Here is a 15,861-nt window from a genome sequence, read left to right on the forward strand (position 1 = left end):
ACATTTGTGTTCTGTGGAAGCAGAGGAGGACCTTAGTGCAGACTGTACATGGTTAAGCTGGCCATAGACTGTTTGAAAGGAATAAAAGTTGGATCCCTATTGGAACAACCAGCATTTTGGATTTTTAGGATGCGATTTATTGCCGTCAGCTATAGCTGCAAGCAATCACTGTTTTCCGGCCGTAGATGACACGATTTTCTTTCAGAAAACCTCTTGATTTCCCCCATCAACACTGTCAGTGTTGTCCGTGCTGTCCCTGCTGGGAGAACACTAGCTCCACGGGAGGGATTCCCCCATCAACACTGACTGTGTTGGGGAAATCAAGAGATATTTTCTTTTCTGCAGCCTGCTTTTGCAGGAAAGGGAATCATATCATCTATGACCGGCTTAACTTTGCACCAAGACACTAGTAGAGGCAGCAACAGGGGGCTAAACTGTGAGACCATGCGTACACAGTCCAGATTCTCATTGAATGTTTTTAAAGAGGTTGTAAACCCACTTTTTTTTTTTCCACCCTGCAAGAGAAACACATAATGAGCTAGTATGCATCGCATACTAGCTCATTATGAAATACTTACCTTAGAATGAGCCCCCACCGTGCCGCCCGCTTACCTCTGACGGGCGGCATCCGGCCATCTGATTGGCCAGAGCCACGGTGACGTCACTCCCACGCACACCGATGGTCACGGGACTCTGAAGGAACGGCACGAGCGGCCGTTCCTTCAGAGCGCATGCACCAGTGACGTCACTGGCTGAATGTAAGGTAAATATCTCCTAAACGGTATATGTTTAGGAGATATTTACAGTACCTATAGGTAAGCCTTATCATAGGCTTACCTATAGGTACAACTTGCAGAGGAGGGTTTACTTCCTCTTTAAATGCTTATAAGTGCCAGGACATTGTGCACTGATTTACAAAATAAACGGAGACAGTACAGTTGCAATACAGTTCAAGACCAGGGTTATGAGGGCCATGCTTGCGAGAGCCTACAATTTCAAACGAAGAGGCAAGTGATACAAAAGTTAGTAACTGTGTTGGGATGAGTTGGATAGGCTTGCCTGAAGAGAAATGGTTTCATGGATTGAATAAAAGGGGACAGACTAGGATATAGCTGGACAGGTTACATATTGTTTAGGAAGTAGATGGTGACTCCGAATGATGCTTTAAAAAGATGGTGCTGTTCTTCTGGAGAGAGTGACACAATGGACATGTCTGAGACCTAACATACCTGTACGTCTTGCACCTTACCCTGTAGACTTGAGCATAGCATGAAAAATATATCTGCGTGGTTTCTTTGACTCGCTCTTTGCTTCTGACTGACTGCTTTGTTTAGAAACACTAGAGATGGGCCTGGAAACAAAGCTCTTTTTGTGTGTGTTTGTTCCCCCCCATGACCAGACCATTTTTGCGATACGGAACTGCGTTAACTGACAATTGCGCAGTCGTGCAAAGCTGTAACCAAATAAAATTGATGTTTTTTCTTCCCACAAATAGAGATTTCTTTTAGTGGTATTTGATAACCCCTGCAGTTTTTTTTTTTTTTATTTATTTATTTTTTTGCGCTATAAACAAAGTGGAACAATTTAGTGCCGGTTCACACTTGTGCGAGTGCCGGGTTCGCATGTAATATCGGAGCGTACTGCTCCGACATTACATGCCATCGGCTGTGCGGTGCGAGTTTAGCCATACAGTTTGTATGGCTAAATTCGCATCGCACCCGCAGCAAACACGCACAGGAGGCATTTTTGCAGCCGCATCAGGATCGGATCGCACAGCGGTTCACACTTATCCGATCCTGTGCGAACTGCACGATCGCACTGCGATATGCGATCAAACTGGGGGTGTCGTTAAGATTACATTGACACCCCCAGCGTATCGCATATGGCAGTGTGAACTGCTGGGGGTGCGTGTGCGATGCGGGAACAGGCTGCGAATTCGCAGCCTTCCCGCATCGCATAAGTGTGAACCGGCACTCAAGGGGGAAAAATAAAAAAAATTTACTTTCTGCTATAAAACAGAGCCAAATAAAAGGCCACTATGTATTCTGCGTCTACAAACTAGGGGATAGATTTATGGCTTTTTTTTTTTTTTTTTGCAGACAGATCGGACACCTAATTGACACTTTTGAGGGGACCAGTGACTCATAACACTGGCAGGGAAGGGGTTAACAGCAGGGGCGATGACAGGGTTAAGTGTGTTCCTAGGGCAGTGGTGGCGAAGATGTTTTGGAACTAAATTTCCCTTAATGCTTATGCACGCTTCAGTGTAGTGGGAAATGTAGTACCAAAACATCTGGGGTGCCAAGGTTTGCCATCACTGCCCTAAGGGATGCTTTGTGTGGGGTGGACTCACTAGATGAGCGTAGAGATCTGTGTTCCTGAATAGCAGGAACACAGGACGCCTGTGGTCATCTGTGACTGTGGAGCGATCGCGGGTGGCCGGCTGACACTGTGTCCACTGATTGTCTCCCCCTCTGACCAATCAGCGCGCCTCCACTGGCTATTGCACAAAACGTACATGTACGTAGTTTTTAACACAATAGAGCCGACCTGCCGCAGTATGTGTGCGGTGGCTGGTCGGCAAGTGCTTAAATCAACCCCCTAGGGGTCTCCAAACACACTGCATGTGGTGTGAATGGCCCCTAAAAGTCATTTTGTCTTTGGGGCACCTCTGGCATGCAAGGATGTGTTTTTGTTATCCTTGTAGCATTTGGAAAAGAACATTTATTTTCACAATTTCAGCTTTTCTCTCAGCAGAAATGTTTACAAACTCTAGGGCAGTGGTCTTCAAACTGGTCCAGGGGGAAGATGCGGCAATTTGCTTGCATTTATCTGGCCCTTGGGGCACCATTTCATCCACTGACACCAATGAAGGGGCACAATTCTTCCCAATGACACAACAATGGGACCTAATGATATCATTGATGTGGCACAGTTCCTTCCAATGACAACAATGGAGCCAAATTACAGTATTGATAAGGGCACAATGCCTCCCAATGAAATCAGCGATGGGGCACATTTGCTCTTATTGATACCAAAGATGGGACATGGTTTACTCCCACTGATACCAGGACATTTTCTACTCCTGATGGTCACAGTCCAGCCCCCATAGTCTGAAGCGCAATAAACTTGCCCTTTGTTTAAAAGTTTGGAGATGCCTGCTATTGAAGGATATGCTTTGTTCAGATTTCTTGTCTGAAGTTTACAACCACTCTAAATAATTAAGCCTTCTCACAGTGGGACCCATGTTCTACTTGGCAGTCAATGAAGTTTTTGTATTGGGAATCTTTTTTTCTCAGTTTGTAATGTAATACTAGATTTCAGTAACAAATGTCAGTGTATGTGTAAAATAAAGCACCATTCCTACAATTTCCAGAACATAGTTTGCTTAGCAGGTCACAACTTCAGCTTTAAAGCCGGCCATAAATATTTCAAATCTTGGCTGGTTCAGCGGGGCCTGGCAGAGATTCAATCCATGTATGGGCAGGCTGATTGTACCCAAGTCAATTGATGGATCAACTTGGGAACTACCAGCATGTCAGGTTTCTAGCATGCTATCATTGACAGTGTCTGTAGCCGCTAGCAATAATTGTGTTCTCCTGGCAGGGACAGCTCCCCATGACCCCCCCCCCCCCAACCACAGGAAAGACAATAGCTTGCGGGAGGTATTCCCCCATCAACACTGACTGTTAATGGCTAATTAAGCAATTTTTGGTTGCAGGGAAGAAAATCGCCTAATCTATGCCTTGTCTAAGCTTGCCTCACTCTTGTGCAAGGGCGTCCAACTTTTTGACCTTCTTGGGCCACATTGGACGAAGAGGAATTGTCTCGGGCCACACATTTAGTTTTTGAGCCTGGGGTCTGGTGCGATTCAGGTCTGAATTTTTGCCTTAATTCGCACCTTAACCGGACCCAAAAACGCACCCTTTTGGAATTCGCACCGCGGCCACCCTGGACACGTGTGAATCCGCTCCATTGGGAGCCAATTGCATTCGTATGTCCTATGTGAACCCAGCCTTAAGGATAGTTGATGAGCAGAAAAAATCAGACAGATCACAAGTGATCACTGATATAGATCATGTACCCGTCTGAGGAATAAAGAAGGCAACATAAAACTGGTGCGCTATTTGACAGGGTGTTTGATAAATTAATGCATCAATATCTGGTTGGATAAATGTTGTAGCAATTCTCAGTGACCTCTCAAGGAGGTGCTCATTCGTTTTTTTTGTTCTAATTTTGCCCTTTTCTGTACTTCATCCTTGGAAATAGTTGCATAGAAACGTAGGTGCTGCCGAAAACTGATGACATATAAATAAGGTGTGATTGTGCAGAGTGGAAGATTTTTCTTTGGGAAGATAAAACTTCTAAAAGTCCAGTAAAGAGGCACTGTCAACTTTTTCTTTGGCTGCATGTGCTCGCTAAGTGTGAATGCATTTTTACAATAAATTCGAAATGTAACATGAAGTAAGTTCATGATTTTGTGTTGGGACACATTCATAGCCATCTTGGGCCGCAGGTTGAACACCCCTGAAATATCTTATGTACTATGAGCACAGGATGCCACCCTACAAGTGACTGAGCACAATTACAAACCATGTGATTTTGCATGTTGAGCGTGTCAAACATAGAGAAACTACAAAATGCTCAGGTGTGAACTGGGGCTTAATGGAAAATCCAGTATGGAGTGATTGGTTAGGGGCATAAGTGGCCCTGGACACAGACTGCCTGTGTATAGGACTGTTCATCTGTCTATAACAGCATGTAATCACTTCTTGTATGAGTACTTGCAAACAGCTGCAGATAATGTCAGCTTGCCATTGATTTGTACAGTCTTCTGTCCGCAGCTAAATGGAAAAAATCTGTCCTTACCTGCTGCAAAAATCTAACCTGGGCAGTGTATGGTGGGCCCTGTACAGCCATGTAAAAGAGACCTAAAAGTGTATGTACAGTTACAAACATCCGACTTGCATATGACTCCTACTTAAGAATGGAGGCAGCGTGATGTCACGCTGGTCCTGTAAACAGCTGGGTGGCAATCTTGCTGTTCACCGCATGCTGACACCTACTGTCCGGCGGACCTGTCAGTAACCCCACATCACTGCATTGCCAGTTAACCCTTCCCTATGCTATCCAAAGAAGAAATATTTTGTCTGGAGCTACACTTACAAAATATACCTGTTCCAATTTACATACAAATTCAACTTAAAGTGGAGTTCCAGTCTGAGGGGGAGAAAAAAAAAAAAACTTTTTTTTTTTTTTTTTTTTTTTTTTTTTGGTCCGCAGTTACAAATACCGTTGCTGCTGTTTGGAAAAAAATGGGTTTAAATGAGGGAAATTGGAGGTGCTATAGAATGTATGCTCTGTGCCAATTCTAAATTCCTGATGGGTATATAATTAGGTATACTGTAGCTGCTGGCTTTTAATAGGACTCTTAACTGCCCAGGGATCCCTAGAGTTGGCACCCCAAGCTGATTTGTCAATTGTATCAGGATTTCCCTTTTTAGTTTGTCTCAGAACAGGTGCCAATTTCTTCTGGGGACAACTCAAAGAATTTTGGATTTCACCTTATTTATTTTCTTGGTGGCAATGATATCCAGCACAGATAGAGGGGTTTTGGGTAGTAGATAGTTTAAAAACCTCTCAATGTCCTTGGCCCCTGGAACAAATCTAGAAGGTGTATCGATCTAGCTTTGACAAAGAAAACCATTAAAACCCAGCAGGGGTTCTAAACCTTCCCATTACTGGAAAAAAAAGTTTGGGCTATGCATAACTTGCCAACATGTGAAATGGGTGCTCTACAAGATGCACAGGTGGGACGGGGCTCCTACTCTGGCTGTATGAATGTCACAGCATCCATCTTTGCCACACAATAAAGGAGCAGTCTAGCCCAAACTTTTTTGGCTATACTTCTGTGGATCACAGGAGCGCAGTTCATTGTGCAGTCCTGTGATCCATTTTCAGCCATAAACTAAAGTCTATTGGCTGACTTCACAGAGCTGATCCAGGCTCTGGAAATATCCTGTTCCACCCAGAAGCCTGGATCGGCACCTGGCTCAGCCTCTTTGCTTGCTGCTGAGAGCCTGAGTTAGTCCCTCCCAACTCCTCCAGAGGATAGGAGCGCAAAAAGCCCGTGATTTACAGTAATGGCTCTCCGCTCAGAGCAGAGGAAGAGAATTGAGCAGTCAGTGGTGTTTGATCACTCAGTTCCCACTACAGATGCTGCACCCACCTAGATGAGTATAATTTTTTTTTTTTCAAAGCCACACTTTTGACTTTTAATGCTATGCCAATCTATGTGCAGTTACAGGGAAAGCACTCACTGTCACTGTATTATTGATCAGATTGGTTACAAGGATTTATTTAAAATTTCAGTTGGAGTTCTTATCTCTCATTTTTATGTGCAGCACATTCATTGTTGGCCACCCAAAATGTTCAGTCCACCACTTTTTTTTATTTTTTATGTAGTGCAGTTTTTTTTCCCCGGTGGGGAAGGCCCAATAGCTTGGCAGGAGGGATTACTGCATCAACACTGTCTGTGTTGATGGGGGGGGGGGGGGGGGGGGGGGAGGAGATCAAGCAAAATTGTTTTGTTTGCAACCTGTGGGTGCAGGAAAGAAAAATACGCTTAGTGTATGACCGGCCAAAGTGAATATCATCAAGCTGATTGACAATTTCAGCTAGTTAAAGTGGAGTTCCAGTCGTTTTTAAGTTCACTCAGCAACTACAAAATGTGTAACTGCTGACTGTTAATAAACATACTTACCTGTCCCACGATCCAGCGATGCGGCCGCTCAAAGCCTCGCTCTTCTCCCTCGCCTCTCCCCGGCTCTGGCATCACAAGTGTGGGCACCGTGCTGTGACCGCTTGCAGCCTCACAGCCAGGGGCGCACGCGAGTTGCCTAGGTGTCCCGAGCGAAAGTGGGAGAGGGTACCGGTCAACTAGGTACCCGCCACCCCCATAAAAAAATAAAAATAAAAAATGACATGCCAAATGTGGCATGTAAGGGGGTAAGGAGTGCTTAAAGTTGAAGTTCCACCTTTTGGGTGGAACATCACTTTAATGAGCGCCTTCTGTGTAAGATACGGTCTGTAGTCAGGTGATGACCTTGTATAAACCAATACTGGAATATTTGCCTGGGGGACAAAAGGAAGTGAAGTTCTCTTTTATGCAGAATAAACCTAATTATCCACCCAGCGACACAGACCGGGTCCTGTGCTGTCTTCTTCCCTCTGAAATCATTGGGATTCTGGTTCAGGCAGCTGGCTCCCTGATGACATGCTGTGAGGTTCACCCTCCTCTGGCCGCTGTATAGAAATGTATGTGACCTGCATATCCTGGGAGGCTTCATAGGGGGGTCCCTGTCAATTAACTTGGGCAAAAATGGGGGGGGGGGGGGGCGCGAATAAGCAAGAGTGGTCCTTTTTTATTCTTTATTTTTTGTGGAGAGGGGTGGGGGAGGGTTACACCTGTGCAAAGTTGCCTGTGTGTTTTTATTTTTTGTTATAACTATTTTCATGTAGGTTTGAATTGCATGCTTGGTTCTTAATGTATCTGATTTTTTGCTCAGCAAGGTAGGTTAAATCTCCACTTTTCTGTAGTTTGGTATGTGCTGGAGTAGGAGTCTCCCAAACTGTTCTGTTCTGCTCTTGTGTAACCCCTATGTTTGTGCAGTTACTCCAAATACATTTTAAGCCTCTAGTTTGTTGATATTCCTGCAGATGTAGCAGTTAAAGGGTTGAGACAAACAATTTAACACTGACAGGGGTGCTTACAATGATCCGCTTTTATTTTGTATATAACCTCTTGCTGTAACTGCTTATCATGTGTTAGCTGGAGTTTGGCTTCAATTTATTAATGTATTTAAATCTACAAGTACATGTAACAGACCCAAAAGCTTTTTATGGCCTTACTTCTGGGTCAAAGGAGTACACTTATTTCTGCACTCCTGTGACCCAGATTCAGCCAACAGCAAGCTAAAGCCTGCTGTCAGATGACATTAGGCGGTCCATGCTCTGCGGGATCTGCCCTGATGCCATACTGGCAGCTGCTTCTGCCCCCTGCACAGCCTGAAAAGGAAGAATGTACTACTCCAGGTCCGGATCATGCCTGAGATACAGCAAATAAGAGTGGATCACCACACCCCTCAAATCATGGCTAAAAAATCAATTTTCTTTCGCCAGTTATGATTAAGGTGTTTCAGATGTGAAACATGTCAACCTTGCTGTCTGTGCTGATGCCCTGCTAATGTCTTGTTTTGAACTCATGGGGGGGGGGGATGGGATTTTAGCAATGATTTGTGATGTCGGGTCATCTATTCTTATTTGCAGACCCTCCATAGCCATATGCTCCAGTGAGAGCTGGAGGAGCAGAGAGCCATTGACTGACGGTCATCACTCGCTACTCACTAAAGACCGAGAACAGAGCGATCAGCAGTCATGTGATCACTCGGTTCTCAGTCTTAGAGCCAGTTGGGGACTGGTGCAGTCATCTAGGTCTGTGTGTTTCCAGTCCCACACTTCTTTAATTCTAGGTCAGGGTGGAGCTGTATTTCACCTTATGGTGATGAAAAAGTAATGTTTGCAGCTACAAAATCTTCTTTGCAGACAGTTGATGGGCTTTGTCCTAATGATTTTGGGATGATACTGAATTTAGCTGGCTCTTTCTTTTGCAGGCAGGAGTTGTAGCTGCATGGACATATGTTGTACCAAGTGCAAATTTCTACAAATACGGCTTGTGATGTACTTTAGGCTAAGTTCACACTGTATACTGCATGTGAATCGCATAGAAACTGCAGCGCATATCCTGTGCAATATGCAATTATTGTGGTGCAATTTGAGCCTATTTTTGAATGGACTAAAATGGCACCAAAGAAGTGCATTGCGCCTTTTTTGGCGTTGTACTAAACTGGATTGCATGATCGTTTTTGTACTTTGCGATCCAATACATGCAAACGCACTATTTGCCACCTGCGATTGGGGTACCATTAACTTTGTATTGACAACCCCAACAAATCGCAAGGTGTGGGAGCCCTAATGGCGTATATAATTGAATTGGCCCAGTTCAGGATACCCTTTTTGACAAAACTCATTGTTAAGCCCCGTACACACGTACTGATCGGCCGTCTTTTGTCCAGGGCTGTCGTGTCTGTTGAAAACTGCAAAAGACTGCGCACAAATTTTTTCGGCCAACAGCCGACTGCAGAAGTGATGTCATGTGATGGTTAACTTTCCTTGTCTTTTTTTCTTTTCTGAGCATGCCCAGTCTTGCTAATCTGCTGTCTGTCGGCCGAAATCTGTACTGACTGGCGAACAATCGGCCGTTCTGGTGTTGGCCAACAAAAATTTTAATGCCTGCACGACAGATTCTGTTCGGCCGAAAGTGCGCTGTCGGAAGCATCGTACTAACAAGCCTACAATCGGCCGATCGGTCGTCGGCCGAATATTTACGGCCGACAATCGGTACGTGTGTACGGGGCTTTAAAGGCTTGATTGTCCTAACCAGACCAACCTAAAACAGTGGTGCCAAGTCCCTAATAGTGAACAAAAATTACAAAATATATGGGATGGGACATTGTTACATGCTGCAGCTGAATGTGCACGATTATTTAACCAAAATTTGGGCAGGTAGGTGCATATGTAAATCAAGACTCACGTGGCTCACTTGCTTGAGGGGGTGTGCCTAAATCTTATTTGCACAGGGTAGGATCTAGACTGGTAAGCTGGGTACACACTAGAATTGTATACATAACGCCTTCCGTCTATTTTAAGAGGATCTTGTCGGATCGGATGACAAACGGGGGTCAGCAGACACATCTCCGATGACATCCACCTCTCTATAGAGGAGAATATGTGGCCCGATCAGGTCCACCTGAAAAACGGACAGGCAGACTTGATCGGTCCAGTCGCGTGAAAGGGGCCTCGGACACTCTTATTTCATAAAATCTATTGCTTTTTGAACTTCAGTCTAGTGCCAAGATGAAAAGCTTGAATCTTCGTTTTATACTGCTTTCTGTGCCACATCTGAACACACACAATGAAACCCTTTTTTTATTTTTTGTTAAATATAATGCTTGTTGTTCATTCTTTTCTCTTTTTTTTTTCTTTTTGTTTCAGCAAACGGTCCTTCAACGTTCGATCTTTTGGAACAGGAACACATGTTAAACTTCCTGGACCAGCACCGGACAAGCCAAATGTTTACGATTTCAAAACCACATATGAACAGATGTACAATGATCTCCTTAAGAAAGACAAAGAACTGTATCCCCGAGGAATTCATTTTGTTTAAACCAAAAAGGTGTCAACTCGTAAAGGTGTAAATCATAACTTTACATTTGCAGGTTCTTCATGTGGGAATGTAGGCAGGTATAACAGGAGTGGTTTGGTATGGTTCAGGGTGCCGGTAATGGTAAACACTGCATGTGTCAGCTGATTTTAGCATCAGAATAGTGACTTGCCTCAGTATTCCAGGTAAAGAAATGTTTAAATTATGTGCTAAATTGGCGCATAAATGGGGCCATTTTTTTTTTTTGGCTCCCCATTCTTGCAAGGAGAAAGTTCATAAACTTTACATGAATGGTACAATGTAATTTTGTCACAGGTAAGTATCATTTGTGGTTAAAACCTTCTAAGTTCCATTTTGTGTTTTGCAGGGTCAGGTCCTACTGTTAGACTCAAGGAACTTTCATTCAACAAATGTAACATTGCATATTTTAGCCTCATGACTTGAACTTTTTATATTTTCAGGCAATTTAACGCATGCTTAAGTAGCATTTCCCCTAATGGATAGCTAGGAAGTAGCTTTTTTTTTTATTTTTTTTTATTTATTTTTTTTTGTCCTATTCACACTATTAGCTGAAATACTTTGTGATATATATATATATATGTATATGTATATGTGTGTGTGTGTGTGTGTGTATGTGTTTTTTTTTTTTTATTCTTACCGAGTGTTACAAGTGTGCGCGAGGAAAAACCTATACTTCAGTCACAGAGAGGTAATATTTTCCGTAAACATCACCTATTTCATACAGCAATTAGTATTGCTTCCCCAAAATCTAAAGCTTTTTACACACTACTAGTGTTTTTCGTTCAACCCAGCGGTTGACAGCTCAGGAAGAGCTGTTGTACTAACTAACTATGCAATGTTAGTACAGCGATCTCCCCTGCTGTGCAGTTGTGTTCTGACAGACCTTCTTCGGTCATGAACCTTTGACAGAAGTCAGCCTGGCTGGTTTCTGGTACTATTGAACCGACCGATGCTGCCCGACATTCAGTGTGTACTAGGCTTTGGAATTTTGCTTTTCTTCACCAAATGCTTTGCCCTGGAACATTTTAGAGGGAAAGAATGATTAAAATTTGTGGCTCAGATTATACAAAGGGAGTAGGCTAGAGCCATGTAATGCTATTGAGTGCCTATGTGTGGATTTTTATTTCAGTGGCTTTAAGCTACAAAATGTTTGCGTGGTTATTGTAGAAAGGAGGAGGAGGGGGGGGGGGGTAGGTATGCCTATTACAGCTCTTTTAGGGGACTGATTAAACCATGACCCCCTAGTAATAAAAATCTTTCTAAGAACTCATTAGCCACTGCAATTCTGTTAGTTCTAAATGTATCTTATTGGTGCAGTTAAAAGCCCATCTCCAGTTGGATTTGTCAGTGGCCAGTCAAAAGGGGATAGAAATCCTTTTAGTAGAGACATTGAAAAAAAAAAAAAAAACTAGAGCGCTTAAATGTTTTACACCTGTCTTAAAGAGGAAGTAAACCCTCCTCTGACACTTGTACCTATAGGTAAGCCTATGATAAGGCTTACCTATAGGTACTGTAAATATCTCTTAAACATTTACCGTTTAGGAGATATTTACCTTACATGCAGCCAGTGACGTCACTGGCACATGCGCTCTGAAGGAACGGCTGCTCGTGCCGTTTCTTCAGAGCGATGCATACTAGCTCATTATGTGTTTCTCTTGCAGGTTCCAAAAAAAAAATATGGGTTTACAACCTCTTTTAAGTCCAACTTCCATTTTGGGGCACAAAACTGTCCAGTCATCCAAGTCTATTCCTTCCGAGCTGATGTCTCTGTTCACAATACACACCCACCTCTTCATGTACTGTGCCTGTGTAAGTGATAATTGGTAACAAGCCCACAGGGGAGGGGGGTCCTTGAAATCCAGTGCTCGCTGGTAGTGGGTTGGCTGTGAGCCAAAAATAAGGGGTGTAAGTGTTGCAATAAAAAGCTGTTTGGATTTTTTTTTTCCTCCCCTGAAGACCTTTCTTGTACAAAGCGGGGTAATGCATATGGTGGTAAGAAAGGGAAGTGAAGAATAGGGGCAAAGAAAAAGGAATTCCCACACTGACATGGTACTGACCCATACTATGTATTTTTATCAAAACAATTCTAGCATCTATCCAGAGGCAACTTAGTTGCGGTCTGTAGGCTAAAGCATGAGAAGTGACCTTCTAAATTGGTATTAAGAGGGTGTACTTGGGTTAGCTGGCCAGAAAAGATCTAGTTTGGCTGCTGATTGTGTTTCTTTAATTGAGTGCATCTTTGGAGGGCAGAAGGGGGTAGAGAAAAAAAAGTAGAGGGATGCAGTTGGGGGAAAAAAGCATCAGAAAAGAGCACAAGATAAAGCCGTTTTTTTATTTATTTTTTTTTTTATTTTAAGCACTGCTGAGTTACTTTGAAAGAAAAAGATGATTTATATTGCTGCTTTTTACACCAAGTAAATGGATCCATAACCTGTCACATTTGTTAAAATTTTGCATGTCCATGGAATGGCAGCAAGCTGTGGTAACTAAAAAAAAATAAATCTCCATAGGCGACGCATTAAAAGCCTTTTACAGGTTACCAGTTTAGAGTTAGTTGGTCTGGCACTAGATATTGCTCTCACTCTGACACACTGCAGCGATAACTGTTAGGCTTGTTGCAGTCACCATTTACATAATGGGGGGGGGGGGGGGAGAACAACATTCCTTGTGATTGCATAGGCAGCGAGAGATTTAGGGACAACAGTCCTAGGCTCTCCGCTGCGAATGGCAGGGGGACTTTACACAAAAGTGTTAAAAGTAGTCGGGCAGTCGTAGAGATACTTGGATCACTTTTACAGGAAAGCCCATCACCGGCTGCAAATTTTTTTTATACCGGGATCATGACTGCAGCCATGATCCCTGGTATCACCGTTTCCACCTCCGGACAGGAAACAGTTAACATTGGGTGGGAAGCTCCCTCGGGTTCTTGTTCCTCGGAGTCATCACTTGCCAATTATGATAGTCCATACTCCTTCTTTTTTTTTTTTTTTTTTTTTTTATCATGCGCTATAAACCAAAAGAGAGCGTCAATTTTGCAAAAAATAACTATTTTTCACTTTCACTTTTTTTTTTTTTTTATATGAAATTCCCAAAAGAAAATGAAAATTTTAACATTTTATGCCAATTTGTTTTATGCTATATATTTTTGGTAAAAAATATCTATCTGCTTTTTTTTTTTTTTTTTTTTTTTTTTTTGCGGTACTGCGACATTGCGGTGGACAGATCGGACCCTTGACTGACATTTTTGACACTTTTGGGGTTACCAGTGACATTTCTACAGTAATCAGTGCTATATATGCACTGTTACTGTAAAATTACACTGGCAGTGAAGGGGTTAACTTTATTTGAGAGGAAGGGGCTGTGTGTGTCCCTAGGGGCGTGATTCTAACTGTGATTGGCTGTGGCTTGAGCTGTAGGAACACTGAACAACGGTCCTACATAGTAGAACCGTATGATCAGTGTTTCTACACAGGGGAGAATGACAGGCGGCTTGTTTACACAGCCTGCCTGCCTTTCTCCCTTTCCCCTGACGATCGCAGAGTGACCGGCGGACATCGGGTCCGCCGGTCACATGCGAGCGGGGGGGTCTGATACGTCACTCTGCCTGTGAGGGGCTGACCGCCGCAGTATATGTACTTGCGGCGGTCGGCAAGCGGTTAAGGTAATACTTTGTAGCGCCACCTTTTTGCTTCGATTACAGCTGTAAGTCGCTTGGGGTATGTCTCTATCAGTTTTGCACTTCGAGAGAATGAAATTTTTGCCCATTCCTCCTTGCAAAACAGCTCGAGCTCAGTGAGGTTGAGCTGAAATGTGGCAAAAGTTCAAGGGGGCTGAATACTTTCGCAAAGGTGTGTGTGTGTGTGTGTGTGTGTGTGTGTGTGTGTGTTTTTTTTTTTTTTTTTTTTTTTTTTTTTTTTTTTTTTCTTGCCAGCAGCATTGTCGGTCTAAGGGTGAGGGTAGGGAAATAAAAGCTGATCATTGCAAGCCTTTTATAACTTTACTGGTACCAAATAGAGGGATGACCGTATGTAAGATATGATGGAATAACAAATATTTTGTACAAGATTGAGATAGAAAAACAATTCATAATTAAACCACAAAAAAGAGAATTGCTCTCATAGGGTGGTATGCACCCAGTAGTACATGGTTTGTTTAATATCTTTGTGCTAAGTGTTCCAAGAGGTCAACGCGTTTGGCATATAGTTGCTTCATCAGGACATTTGTGCCTTGGCAGCAAAAACGATATATGGAAACATCGGGGGACCTATTAGAACCCTAATTTCTCCCCTGCCATCCACTGCAACTAATCAAGCACAGATCTTGCTTGATTACCTGCTTCCCCAGCCATAGCAGCCAGAAAATAGCTTGGAAACCAGAAACACTCAGCTTTGTGCATTGGGCTTTATATACAGTAGAGATCAGGTAGTTGGTTTTCCCAGATCTCCTGCTCATGATCCTGATGGCACTTGCCATCAGCCGCCTGGATCTCTTACATTCGCCACTTGTCTACAAAGATACATTTGTAAACTGCATAATAGACAAGTGATCAAGTTCACTGCTGCAGTTCACTGCTGCAGCTATGAGCCTGGTACTGACTAAGAGCTGGTGAAGGGCTCTCAAAGGGTGCAACCCACTCCATTGGCCTTATGTTTGGTTCTCTAGCTCTCCCAAAAAACTATGGTTACAAGCCGGAAGCGACCTGTATTACACCACTTCCAGGGGGGTCACAGCTGTCATTTCTTGGCTGGTTTAGCCAAAGACGCACCTGGTCAAACACAATCTGTGTTTGGATAGTTGCAGGGGAACCCAGCCCCCCCCCCCCATGTCTCCATAAACAGTCCCTGTCACCTGTCGATGACCTCACATATGAGGGTTTGTTACCTTGTGATGGCAATAAAAAAAGTAAAATTAACACTTGTTTTAAAGCACCTAAACACACACACACATACACACTTAGGGCGAGTTCATGTATCTAAACATCAATTGCGCCATACGTGTTAGCTATCATTACGAACATCGGAGTGAGAGTATTACGTTCTTTGACCATAGTTAATGGTTTAACTCCAAATGTAATACCTGGAAAGGCTTTTAAAATGCTGCCTGTGGAGAACTTGGGTACCACAGTTTTTTACGATTCTCCAGGTGTGCTCAATTTAACACAATCTAGGTTGTGTAAATACCATTCTTCCTAATTTTATCAAAAAAATTATCATATTGTGTTTTTTGCATTTAAATACTTTTTAGCGTATTATTTTTATTATTATGCAGGATTTATATAGTGCCCGCACTTGGCACTTTACAACATAAGGGCAGACAGTACAATTACAGTACAGTTTAGTACAGTAGGAATCTAAGAGGGCGGGTCAAGAGATACAAAAGTTAATAACTTTGGGGGATGAGCTGATGGAGAAAGTAGAAATACAGTTGTTAGGTGGGGGCAGGTTAGGCCTCTCTGAAGAAATGGTTTTCAGGAATTGTCTAAAAGTAAACTGAGTAGGAAATGGTCAGACGGGATGGGGTAGGGAGTTCCATAGTATAGGAGATGCCCTGGAGGTGAC

The 15,861-nt window shown here is 43.2% G+C and overlaps 1 protein-coding gene across 1 annotated transcript in view; it reads left to right on the forward strand.

The window, feature by feature from the left end:
* SSU72 (SSU72 homolog, RNA polymerase II CTD phosphatase) overlaps positions 1 to 15,861 on the forward strand; it is a 106,549-nt gene that overhangs the window by 23,575 nt on the left and 67,113 nt on the right. The window contains exon 2 of the mRNA XM_082274058.1: positions 10,114 to 10,257. Coding sequence (XP_082130184.1) covers positions 10,114 to 10,257 — 144 coding nt within the window. The remainder of the gene's footprint in view (positions 1 to 10,113; positions 10,258 to 15,861) is intronic.

The sequence above is a fragment of the Pelophylax lessonae genome (genome assembly GCF_965119305.1).
Source record: "Pelophylax lessonae genome assembly, chromosome: 12".
Lineage (NCBI taxonomy): Eukaryota > Metazoa > Chordata > Amphibia > Anura > Ranidae > Pelophylax > Pelophylax lessonae.